General features: G+C 45.9%; 1 protein-coding gene across 1 annotated transcript in view; it reads right to left on the bottom strand.

Annotated features, from left to right (window-relative positions):
• The window catches only part of DLAT (dihydrolipoamide S-acetyltransferase), a 144,615-nt gene that overhangs the window by 56,217 nt on the left and 75,081 nt on the right, over positions 1 to 13,317 (bottom strand). The window contains exon 7 of the mRNA XM_085645794.1: positions 4,269 to 4,422. Coding sequence (XP_085501920.1) covers positions 4,269 to 4,422 — 154 coding nt within the window. The remainder of the gene's footprint in view (positions 1 to 4,268; positions 4,423 to 13,317) is intronic.

Raw genomic sequence — 13,317 nt, 5'->3', positions numbered from 1 at the left:
GTTGGTCAACCAGGTGTTGGCTGGACTGGACAAGTTCAGTGTCGCCTACCTGGATGACATCGCAGTGTTCAGCGCCAGTTGGGAAGAACATCTGTGCCACCTCTGGGAAGTGTTGATGGCGCTGCGGAGGGCAGGCCTCACGATCAAGGCGAGTAAGTGCCAGATCGGGCAGGGTTCTGTGGTGTACTAGGGACACCAGGTTGGGAGCGGCCAGGTGGTGCCCCTACAGCCCAAGATTGAATCCATCCTGGCTTGGGAGCCGCCCAAAACCCAGACAGAGGTAAGAGCCTTTTTAGGACTCGCGGGTTACTACAGGAGGTTTGTCAAGGGGTATGGCAACATTGTTGCACCCTTGACCGCGCTGACTTCCAGGAAGCAGGCTAAGAGAGTGATTTGGATGGACACCTGTCAAAGCTTTTGAGGCCCTAAAAACTGCTATGTGCATGGCGTCCGTGCTCTTGGCACCCAACTTCTCCAGAGAGTTCATAGTACAAACAGATGCTTCAGAGCATGGTATGGGGGCTGCTCTGGCACAGATGAATGAGGAGGGCCTAGATCAACCCGTAGCCTACATCAGTAGGAGGTTACTTCCACGGGAACAGAGGTGGAGTGCTATTGAGTGTGAGGCATTTGCTGTGGTCTGGGCACTGAAGAATCTGAGACCATACCTGTTTGGGACTCACTTCCGGGTTCAGACAGACCACAGGCTCCTCAGATGGTTGATGCAGATGAGGGGTGAGAATCCAAAGCTGTTGAGGTGGTCCATTTCCCTACAGGGGATGGATTTCATGGTGGAACACCGCCCTGGTACGGAACACGCCAACGCTGATGGTCTGTCCAGATTTTTCCACCTTAGTGAAGAGAACTCCCAGGAGGTAGAGTAGTTCTCCCCACATTTCAGCTGGAGGGGACACATGTTAGACCTGGCACCTTGGTGTGGGTCTCCATTCCATTTTTAGGTCTCGCCTGACCCAGCGCATGCGCTGGTCTGGCGAGACTTATTGAGAGGGCTCCAAAAAGTGCTACCAGGCCAGCCTAGAGCTACAGTGCATGTGCGCGGGCGCGCGCGCCGCACTTTACCGCGATTACTTTCACTTTCGCGGCCGCTTTGCATAGCCAATAGGTCTCGCTTTTGAGACCTTATAAGTATTTAGTTATGCAACTGTTGCATAGCTAAACACTTATAAGGTCCCAAAGGCGAGACCTATTGGCTATGCCAATGCTTGTTACTATTGCCTCAGGTCTTTTTGCTGGTGTTAGATGCTTTGGGCACTGTGCCACTGCTGTCCAGTGCCACAGTGCAAGTGCTCCCTATTGTAAATTGAGATATGAATTAGTGATTCCATGATTGGTTGGTTTACCTGTCAGACCCTAGTACAGTGCACCAGGAGTGCCCGGGGCTGGTAATCCAAAGACTGCTGGTGGGCTTGCAGCACTGGTTGTGCCACCCACAGAAGCAGCCTGTAAAAGTGTGTCTAAGGGCTGCCATTGCAGAGCCTGCGTGCAGTCTGGTACTACCATGCTGACTGGGCAAATACACCCACTTGCCAGTCCCTAAACCTTCCCTTTTCTTCATATCAGACACCCCTATGGTAGGCCCAAGGGCAGGGTGCATTGTAAGGATAAGGTAGGACATGCCCTGGTGTGTGTGTGGCATGTTCGAATAGTGAATTACAGCCATTTTTATTTTTCACTATTGCAAAGCTACCTGTTCTCCTTAGGCCAGAATGGGCAGTTTGATTATTACATCTTATAATCCTAACTGACTCAGGGAACTTGGTAGAAGTTCGAATTTAGTATGCCTGAACTCAGAATGATGAAATACATCTTTTAGTGAAGTTGGTTTTAACATTCTGTATTTGAAAATACCACTTTTAGAAAGTAGGTATTTTCTTGTCTAACCATTCAAACCTGCCTCTGCTAGGCTGTGTATTCCTTGTCTGGAGTTTGAGTGACAGGGCTGGGGGATTCCAGGAGACAGGGTGAGTCAGCCCAGTGGTGAATAGAGAGATCTGCATCTAGAGGGGAGGGAGGAGTTGCACCTCGGACCTGAATAGGGCTGTGCCTTCCCTCCACAATGCTGGCTCCACCTCCCGTGGTGCGTGTGATGGCTCTGCCCTGCACTCCGAAAGGAAAGAAGGAGTTATGTAAACAAAGTGCTCCAGGACTGAACAGAACTGGTTTGGACTAGGCAAAGGCCTCTCTGCCTTCAGAGAACAAAGAGAAACTGTGTATAAAAAGGGGACCCAGACCCCGGAATTTTAGATCACTTTGGGAAACAAGAAGAAACCTTTGCTGAGGAGTGGAACCAGAAGAAACTGAGGAGAGACTATCCCTAAGCTGAAGTGCTGCTTGGGGGATTGGCCTGCAGTGGTTGCCTTACTGCCAAAGGAAGGAGAAAGGACTTTGTGTGCATTTTTATTCAACTTGTGAAGGATCTCCAAGGGCTTGGAAAGGAGCTTGCCACCTGCTGAAGTCTCAGGGACAACACACTTCAACCACCAGCTCCCCAAGAGTGCCTGCTGCTGTTTTGGGCCTTCTGAGGGACTGCGTGTCGCAAGGAGCTGGAAGCACGACTCAAGGAGGGAGAAGCGTGTCGCAGCCGTCGCAGCCGTCGCATCGTGGATGTCGCCGCTGTAGCTGTCGCATTGCACCGCATTGCACCACATCAAGAGAAGTGTCTCGCATTGAGGAAGAAACGTGTCGCCGTCGCAGCCGTCGCATCGTGGATGTCGCCGCTGTAGCTGTCGCATTGCACCGCATCAAGAAAAGCGCCTCGCATCCATGGAGAAGCGTGCCGCCGTCGGAGCTGCTGCCGTTGCATCACGGAACAAGAGTGTCACCGCTGCAGTTGTCGCATCGAGCGGAAGCATCTCGCAACGTTGGAGAAGAGTGTCGCCGTCACAGCCGCTGTCGTCGCATCACGGAACAAGGGTGTCGCCGCTGTAGCTGATGCATCGAGTCGAGACTTCTCGCAACATCAGAGAAGCGTGCCGCATCAGGAAGAACTTGACATCTTTATTTCTTTGCACCAAACTTTCATCGCATCACCATCGTTGCAACACTTTCTTTGCCCTGCGTGTCGCATCTTAAGGTACATTGACCCTAAGTGTCGTATTTAAGATCTAAAGAGAACTAAGCTAAATTCTACCATTTTTAAAGTAACAGTATTGTGGATTTTTGTCATTTATGGTCTTGTGTTAAATCTATATAAAGAATACTTATTTTTTATACAAAACCTGTGTGGTGTCCATCTGTAGTGCTGTCACTTGATTACTGTATGTGGTCACAAATGCTTTGCCTCTGAGATGAGCCTGTCTGCTCGTGCCAAGCTACCAAGGGGGTGAGCAGGGGTTATTTTAGAAGTGTACCCCTTTACCCTGACTAGAGGCAAGGGTCCCTATTTGTCACAAGTACCTACCTGTGCCAACTAGAGACCCTCAAATCTAACAAGTGCACAAACGATGTGTGGAAATGTCATCACCTAGTGTAATTATTTGTTTTGATCGTATTAAAATATTTGTTTCTGCCACACTTCAGAATTTACCAAACAGTATGCTTCATTAGTGTGAAAGAAAAAAAAACTTCACACAGCGCACATCCCGAGGAGCCAGCACGACTGTCACATAAATCCTGTCACTTTGAAGTCCGAGAAAGAAAAGTAAACACCAAACTTCTAGGAAGACAGAGCCTGACATTTGACCCCGGTCTTTGAATGTACAGCAAATGTGACTAGATAAAAACAAGATTTAAAGGCCCGTTTACGGTAATTTAATACAGGTGGAAGAATACAGTAAATAGGGTTTGGGCAAGGGAAGAGACAAACTCAAGCTGGACATAGTACAACAAATAGAAAGCAAGCAATTCTGAGTTACAAACCCCAAAGCTAATGGTAAGCAATGGGACGAATACATTCCATGTCCCCAAGATGTTGTTAGCAAGTCAAACAGCTCCACTGTCTGGTAGACAGCGACCTAAAAAGGAGAGCAACCTAACATTTTATAGTGGTCAGTTTAGGATTTCAAACTGCTGTCCAATGTAGATTTGCCTCATTGGTTCTGAGACTCTTCTGAAGCCAAGGGACTCCTGGCCACAGAGGAAGTAGAAGTGACAGAAACTACACCACACATGACACAGCTTACTAGATGATTTTCAGAATACAGATTGGCCAAATGGTGGTCATCAACATTTAACACTAATCTCTCTCTAGGAGCACAGAACATGCAAGTATTTACCTCTTTCCAGCACTAGAAGTCAAGAAGACTCACCCTTTATTTGAGTCAGATCAATGCCTTTTTCCATTGCAAGTTTCTTTGCAAGAGGACTGACAAACACTCGGCCCCTTGGTGTAGTGGGAGGAGGAGCAGAGACGGGTGGAGCAGCTGGTGCAGCAGTCGGGGATGCTGCTAGCAAAGGAGAAGCCTAAAAAACAGATCATGCACACAAATATTACAGGGCAGAAGTCAAAAAGCGCCCAACATATGACAACTAAGAAGACAGGAGGAGTTCTCTATTTCCACATCTTTCAAACACTGCAGTGATCCATTAGATTATCTTAGTCACTATTGCTTCAATCAGTAGAACCATTAAGTAAGCACAAATGAACTGGAAAAGTAGTAGAACTTAATTTGCTCTACCTTCACTCTGCAGATTACATCTAAAGTTCTGAAATAATATTCAAAGAAACATCTAGGCCACAGAAGGAGGCCTGAAAATATATTAGTGCTTTTCATTACACCTACCCATGTACATGGCATTTTGAGGACATGTAGCTTCATCGTAAAAGTTCTATGACAAAGGTCTGATAGCAATCAGTTCCAACGTAGGAGGCACCAGTAGTGGGTTTTGGATGAAAGTTTTGTTTTAACATGTTTTGATGCAGATGTTACAAGGGTAAAGCATTTTGCAAGTGGTATGAATGAAATGAAAAGAAAATGCTACAGAGCACAAATACCCTAAGGCACAGAGACGCGTGTCTGTTTACAGTGCAAAATCAGAATTCAGAAGCATACCACGATTAAGCAAAAAACATGCATAGTATGTCAGAGAAAACCACATGCAAGAGAAAGTTTTCAACAACACACTGATTCTTTTTGGTAACACTGGTTGTCATGTGGCCACAAAGAACAAGACCCGACATCAGAGGCGGTTGTCTTAACAGCTCATGATATGACAACTCCTCCACGTTTGACTCGATCTGCATGATTTTGCTCCCATGTTGGTGGACTGTGGGCAGCAATGTGTGGGGGAGTGGCTGAGCACACAGACAAATTGGTGACTCCAGCGGGTTTTAGGAAGAAACATTGTACACTAGATATATTATTTTCATGTTGAAGCTTATAGTGAAAAAGTACTTTTCCATTCAAGGGCTTAATGTAGGTGTGACATCCATAGACTTTTCCAGAGCGTTTGATAGTGTGGACCATGTAACATTGTGGAAAAAATGAATGAAACTAGGCATGCCCGAGTTACTCCTTTTATTAATAGCTCTCCGTTCTTCCACTTGATGTCAGGTGTTGCTGGGTGGGGATTGTCTTTCATAGCTCCAACAAAAAAAGGTTTGAAACAGGCCTGCCTGTTGGTTCCACTACATTTTTTGTTTATGTTTCAGGACTCTTTGACAGTCTAGCATCTTGCAAGGGGGATGCCCCTAAGATAGGTGGTTGTCCCTTCTTCTGCTTGATGTACGAGGACGATATCGCAATCCTGGATCTAACCCCAAGGGCTTGAATAATAGGTTGGCTTCTTTACACCAGTATGCCACCCTTCACTTTTGAAGATTAACGTCTCAAAAAGTGAGGTCAGTGATTATGTTTGGGTTTTAGGATCCGAGAAGCTGGAATTAGTAAATGCATATTCCTATTTCATTTGCTATCACTTTTTAAGGCGGTAGTTACTCTGACATTATTATATGCCACTGAATCAATTAACATGTCGAAATGGGATTTCTTAGAGAAAATGGAAGGGAAAATTTTACGGAAACTTTGTAACTTTAACTCTTCAGTTCTGGTGCCTGCCGTAAGGTTGGAATTCGGCAAACAAGTTGCTATGTGCAAGGGCTAGCTAGTGGGATTCGGTGGGGCTCAACTTATGAAGAGTAAAGAGTACTCTTTGAGGGGCATTTGAAAGTTTTGGCTCAGAACTAGGAAAATATACTTGTCCAACACTAAGTTAATTAGAGCTACACTGGCATCCTTCCTGCACACCCAACTTAAAGGTTCCTAAAGAATGCCTACAGTCTTATAAGTCAATGATTGGACATAACATACTGTATGTCTAAGAAAAAGTGTGAGGTGAAGATCTTTTCCTGCCACTCCTAGTGGTAACAGTCTTGGAATCTGGAGCATGGTCTTTGCAGTTTTTAGACATTACTACAAATGAACTTGCTCCCGCTAAATGTGCTAAGAGTAAATTGGCCTAACTCCGGAGATGAAGGAAAAGTGTGAAATTTGTGAGATACGCATATACAGGATTTTAATTATTTTCTATTTGTTTGCCCCACATTGATTCTTCTGTGCTGCCGTATTTTATGGCTAATGTTTTTAAAGTATAATATTAAGTCAGTTGTGGCAGCCCGAGAATTTCTCGATCACCAAAAATATTAGGGTATATGTGCAAAAGATTTTACATTTTGTTAACGTTTTTTAAGTACATGTTAATGTGATCGATGCCTGTCGCTATATTTGGTTTTATGTGGACCTCTTTTGAGTTAGAAAACATAAATAAAGAATAGACTTCAGCTCCACCTTCATTCCACATGGCATTTACAGCCATGGTTCCATCTCCAGTGCCACAGATTCTCTGCCTGGTCCAAAACAGTAGCTTTGATCCTTACCCTGTGGTTCCGTGAATTCTGAACCCATTCAATGAAGGTTGTCGTATCGTGATGATTTTGGTATCAGCGAACCGCGACTGACAAGTGCGGTATGCGTAAGCATTTTCGTCATGCTACACCGATGGATTCACTGTGTATTTAACGATCTAGTCTGCACCCGTGGGTTCCATTTTGTGCATAACCGCCATTTTGTGGTTGCCCTCACATAGGCTAATGACTACAGGATGACTGTGGCCAAGCGAGCCTCTAGGGACGCATACACCTTAGTTCGAGTTGACTTCTGTTTGACCTGAGTCAACTGGCCCTGTTGCCCGAGGCTAAACTTGTTGAGCCAGTACCTTGTTAAGCAGCTGGTCAGATAGAGATCAAAGAGCAGGACATTATTGATTCTATGGCACACGCACACACCCCTCTATCTTTCCCTTCATCTGTTTCTGCTCCTTCCTTTTATGGCCTTATGGCCTAATTATTGATTTGGGTTGAGGTCTTTTATGATGGGCCCGTCCGGCCTGTTCGAACAAGAATGCTGGATTTTTGCTTAGTCATTGGCGATGGGTTGGATAACTGAAAGTGGGTTTGTCGTTATGTGATGCCTCTGTAAAGATCATCCTCTTATTGGTCAAATTTGTGAGTAATTGGTGCTAGCCAGGAACGTGGTTTTTGGCATAATAGACGATGCTCCGCTCTATTATGTTGAGCAGTCTCCTGAGAACATACACCGTGTTGTACTTCTAGGACCTCTGTTACTGGCTGCAGCTAATAAAATTGATCTTTGATGTCAACAGAAGAATCCCGTGTCTCTGTACTCTAAGACAGGTGAACCCGAACACTTCGGGCGTGTCCCCTGCGCCGCTGGGATTAGATCCCGGTTCTTCAGTTGGCGCCCAACTCTGGGGCGACTTCAGCGGTACTGGTCCAAGCCTGCAGATCGTGAGGCGCTTCATGTGAAAATTCTGGAGGGAGGCCTACCACTTCATCGACCCCTGTATGTCGTTGTGGTCCGAAATTCTTTGCTGCGAAGTTCCCCGCATTCCGACGGCTACGAAGGACTGCTGCCCTGACTGTCGCCCTGTCTTGGAGCCCTTTGATGACTTGTAAAGCGAGACGATAGACGGGTCTTCTGGCGACGTCATCGATATTTCAGTTAAGTATGAGTGGAGCGTCTCCCAGTCCTTAGTTTGTTTTGGTATCCTTCGGGATCGCTTTGATTTGGTACCTGCAGGCCCCAAAGCCGAGGGACTCGTGTATTCACGAGGCTATCGTTTTTGATATTCCCTTGAAGTTTGAAGCTAGACTAGTGAGCGAAGATGCCTGGTCTTAGCAGACTTCGAAAGATATTTTGTTATGGTTGTAATAAGGATTCCCGATTGGAGGACTCGTGTCCGGTACCTCCGATTGGAACTCCGACCTATGAGCTCTATTTAAAACACGGCGTGGGCCCCATCACGTATAATGATGTATGGATTAGGTATACTAGGAAGGATGGTGTCCTAAAGTGGCCCTAATATGGTAGTTACGACACGGAAAATTTAGATGATTTGGAAGTCAGACTCTTCAAAAAGAAAGCCCGGCCGGCAATGTTTGACTCTTTCCGCCTTTGGCGAAAGGAAGCCAAACAAAAGGAAATTAAGTTAGCAAAACGAAATAAGCGTGCACGAGGTATGTCGATGGTGCAGGCTGCTATACAGTTTAAGGATAATGAGGAAGAGCAAGAAAGCGAACAGATGTTTAGGCAACGTAAATTAGCGGTAGACAAATGTTATCCAGCTTTGCCGCCTCAACAGCAAGAAGAAAAGAATGATCTTGCGAAAGATCCTTTAATGTCGCATCTATTAAGTTCGCCACCCCCTTATGCTCAGAGTGCTACCGCACCTCCGCCACTTGTAGGTGCGCAACCCCCGGTTGTTTTACCTCCAGTGGTTCCTCAACAGCCAGCTCTCCCTCTACTGGCTACCACTGCCTCGGCGCAGCCTTCTCAAGGGCCGCCGTCTTTGCTACCTCCTTCGTCTGCTACTCCTATACCTGTGTTGTCTGTTCCCTCGGTCACTGTTCCAACTTCGGTTCCTTCTCATTCTGCTTTGTCTCCTGTTCTTTTGTCACCTTCTCCTTCTGCCCGACGGAGGATGACTGATGCGGTTGCTAGTCTTTTTTCTCCTCTAATGGGTTCATTGGGTAGGTCTCCTGTTGTAGAGCGCAAGCAATTGCGTAGTCAATTGCCCGGTCCTGATGAACGGACGGTGTTAGATCACTTGGCGCGTAAATGGGTTACCTTTCCTTCGCACTATGATCTTGAGGGTGTTATGGATGTTTTCCATCAATGGGAAGCACCGAAACAGAGATACGTATTTAATGTGATGTGTTCTTTTCCTTTGTGAACAGTGGGAAGATAGCGAGGTAGGGCAGACTCCGCATGAGTTGTTCCGTGTGCGGTCCGAGTTTGCGAAAGGAACTATAGTGGGTCTTGATGTTGAAAGAGCAGTCGCGACATTGTTGTCGTTTAGGAGTGAGTTTCCTTCTAGGTCGTTATTTGAGCCTGATTCTTCAGTTAGGAGAAAGGCACGTCAATACCCGATGCGTGAGGTTCCTCCCGTTTGGAGACCTGGTGATGCGAATGCTAATCCACCTGTTCTGGCACATTTCCAGCGCGTTTGGGTACATGTTCCATGGAAGCGTGCCGAAGTCCTAGCTCTAAAGCAGACCCTACCTGATCCACGTAAAAATCCTGCGGGGTTTTATAAGGAGCTATCTCAAACTGCGGGTTCATGTATTATGAATTTGGATGATATAGATATGTTATTTGGGAATGTTGTTCCACAGCCTATATGGAGTAAGATTCGTCATACGGATCATGCGCAGGAATTAGGAGATACATGGAATAACCTTAGAACTGCAGATGAAAGACAAATAGGTGGTGCTAAACCCGAGAATGTGATTGCTGATCTCCCTGGTAGAATTATTGATTATATGAAGACTTTGATGCCTGCTATGCGTGTCAATTGGGACAAGTTGTCTGCATGCAAGCAGAAGAAAGACGAAACTGTGTCCGACTTTTTCACTCGATTTGAAGAGACATTTGCAGACCACAGTGGTCAAGACATGAGTACAGAAGGTGGTCAAAGGCTGTTCGTTGACAAGTTTGTGCATAATTTGCTTCCCGAGTTGTGCAATAGGTTGAAGGATTCTGAAAGTGCCTGGGCTGTTTCTTCGTCAGCACAGATATTGGCTACTGCCCAGTACTATGAGAATAGACATAAGGATGAGATAGAGAAAGCGGACAAAAAGACTAAGGAATTGAAGACTAAGGTTCTTTTGCAGCAAGCATACCCGCCTCGCAATACCCAGCGTGATTATCAGCAACCCCAACAATATCAGAGAAACTCGCAAAGGTTCGAGTCTTCTCAACAGCGTTTTTCTGTAGGTCCTAATCAGTGTGCGTATTACAAAGAAGAGGGTCACTTCAAGAATAGTTGCCCGACTATTACAGCGCACGAATGGTGCTTCTGGTATGAGTGGTCGAGGTGTTCAACGAGCTCCGCGAGGTCGAGGACGTGGTATGTCTCAGATTGCGCGTTCCTTGCCTCCGCCGAATTCGATGAATTGTTTTGATCAACAGAATGATGCGTCTGGTAGGACGGCTCAATATTATGCGGATGACTATTACGTTGAAGGTGAGAATATGGAAGGTAACGATTGCTAGGACAGCCACAGACAAAGAGAGGGAGTCGTTTCAGTTCCAGTAGATCAGAGTGGACCTTATGTTGATGTGATTGCATCAGGTGTGTCAGAGCCTTTTCTGTTGGACACTGGTGCTGCGAAGAGTTCTATCATGCACTCTAAACTCCCTGGCGCACCTTTGTCTGGCCCGACGAATGTCTCAGTAGGTTTTTCTGGCGCCCCGGTTAAAAATCCGATTTCTAGTCCTTTGTCTCTTTCTGTCGGACCTTGTGAATTCGAAGCACCCCTCATCCTGACGACAGGTTGTGGTGAGAACTTGTTGGGATTGGACTTGTTGAAGAGATTGCATGCAACGCTTTATTGTTCTCCTTCAGGAGTGCAGCTTACATTGGGAAAGAGAGTGATCTCTCCGATGTATTTGGCTAAAGACCAACTTCCAGCTGAATTGTCTTCTTTTCCTGATTCTCTTTGGGCTACTGGTCCTAATGATGTGGGTCTTTTGGAGATTCCGCCATATGTTGTGACATTGAAGGCGAATGCTAGATTGCCCGCATTCCACAGTATCGCATCTCAAGTGATGGTGAAAGAGCACTTTTGGCGATCATCTCTGATCTAATTGAGAAAGGTGTGATTGAGGAAACGAGAGGTAATGTGTGTAATAGTCCGGTTTTGCCTGTTCTGAAAAGAACCGATTCTTCACAACCTCCTGTATATAGGTTTGTGATCGATCTGCGCGAGGTGAATAAGATCGTTGCTCCACAATTCCCTGTTGTGCCTGATATCACCGCTTTACTGACTTTGATTCCGGCCACAGCCACGTGGTTTTCGGTGATTGATCTGAAGAATGCTTTCTTCAGCAACCCAATTGCCGTGGAGAGTAGAGATATTTTTGGTTTCTCTTTAGGAGGCCGAAGTTTCCGTTTTAAACGCGCTCCTCAAGGCTATTGTGAGAGTCCATCGATCTATAGTCAAGCCTTGAAGACGCAACTTGATTTGTTGGTTTTACCTGATGGTGCTGCCCTTATTCAGTATGTTGATGATCTTTTAGTTGCTGCTGACAATGAAGAGACTTGTAGAGAGACTACTCTGTCGTTGTTAGGTCACTTGTCTGATTTCCATCATAAGGTTTCTCTTTCAAAGTTGCAATATTGCCGACAAGAAGTTACCTACTTAGGTCACCTCTTATCAAAGGAGGGAAGAAGATTGACCCCAGAAAGAATTCAAGCGATTGCGAAAATGAGTGTGCCTACGACACAGAGAGAAGTGCGTGCGTTTCTAGGTATTACATCGTACTGTAGACAGTGGATTGCTAATTTTTCGTTGCTTGCAAAACCTTTGATAGCTCTTACTGTTAAGGATACTCCGAATCCTATTCCTTGGACTGACGAATGTCAGAATTGAGTTTTTCAGAATTACGTGATGCGCTGTGTTCGGCTCCTGTGTTGGGTACTCCCGATTACAGTAAACCCTTCACATTGTATGTCCACGAGAGAGAGGGATGTGCATTGTCAGTTTTGACTCAACAGTTTGGCGATAAGCAACGTCCATGTGCTTATTTTTCGTCGACTTTGGATCCGGTAGCTAGAGCGTTGCCGAGTTGCTTGAGAGCTACAGCGGCAGCGGCTGTTTCAATCTGACAGTCTGCTGGTTTGGTGATGGACAATACACTGATCGTGATGGTTCCACATGCAGTGGATACCTTGTTGAACCGTACCAAGACAAAGCACTTAACTAGTGCTCGGTTGTCAGGTTACGAATTGACCTTGTTAGCAAGTCATGTACATATAAAGAGATGCAACACGTTGAATCCAGCCACGTTGTTGCCGATCTCAACTGAGACAGATGATACCAAACAACATGATTGTTTTCTTAGGACTGAGGAAGAAACGAAAGGGAGGATAGACCTTAGGGACACTCCTCTTGCGGAATGTGATGGTACTTTATGGGTTGATGGTTCGTGCTTCAAGCTTCCGAATGGTGATACGACTACGGCATATGCGGTTACGACTTTGCATACGATTGTTGAAGCTGCTCGTATCCCACATAATTCAGCCCAAGCAGCAGAGTTGATTGCATTGACAAGAGCGTTGTTGTCGAAAGGGAAAAGTGTGACTGTGTACACGGACAGCCAGTATGCGTTCAGTGTTGCTCTTAGCTTTGGACGATTGTGGAGAGAACGTGGGTTTCTGACTTCGCATGGGACCAAGATCCAACATGGTCAATTGGTGAATGAACTTCTTGAATCTCTTACTCTGCCGTTGCGATCGTGAAATGCAGTGCGCATAAGAAAATAACGGATGATGTTGGTCGTGGTAATGCGTTTGCAGACGAAGTCGCGAAAGAGACTGCGAGAGATGTGGTGAGTCGAATGTACGTTGCGGGTCCGGCAAGATGGGTTCCAGATAGAAGTATGTGTGAAGATACGATTGAGTGTGTGAAATCCATCCAAGCTGAAGCTACAGAGAAAGAGTTGAATGAATGGAGAGAAAGCAAGGGTAAATTGGACTCGAATGGTTGTTGGGTTGAGTTGTCAGAGCTTCAGTGATGGTTGTTGCCTGATGCGTATGTACTTCCAGTGGTTACGATGGCACATGGAATGGCCCATATCAGCGTGAAAGGAATTTGTAAGTTGTTGGCCCCAGTATGGCAAAATGCTGGAATTCTTAAGTGTGCAGAGAATTTGGTCAAGAACTGTATGGTTTGTTTGATGTACAATCCTGGTAAGGGAACTCCAACTCCAGCTGGTCATTTTGCTCCTCCCACGTATCCGTTTGAGGCTTTGCAGCTAGATTTCATCCACATGGAGA

Source organism: Triturus cristatus, chromosome 3_1 (genome assembly GCF_964204655.1).
Source record: "Triturus cristatus chromosome 3_1, aTriCri1.1, whole genome shotgun sequence".
NCBI lineage: Eukaryota > Metazoa > Chordata > Amphibia > Caudata > Salamandridae > Triturus > Triturus cristatus.
Note: the sequence above shows the minus strand (reverse complement) of the source record. Positions and strands in the feature narration are given on the sequence as shown.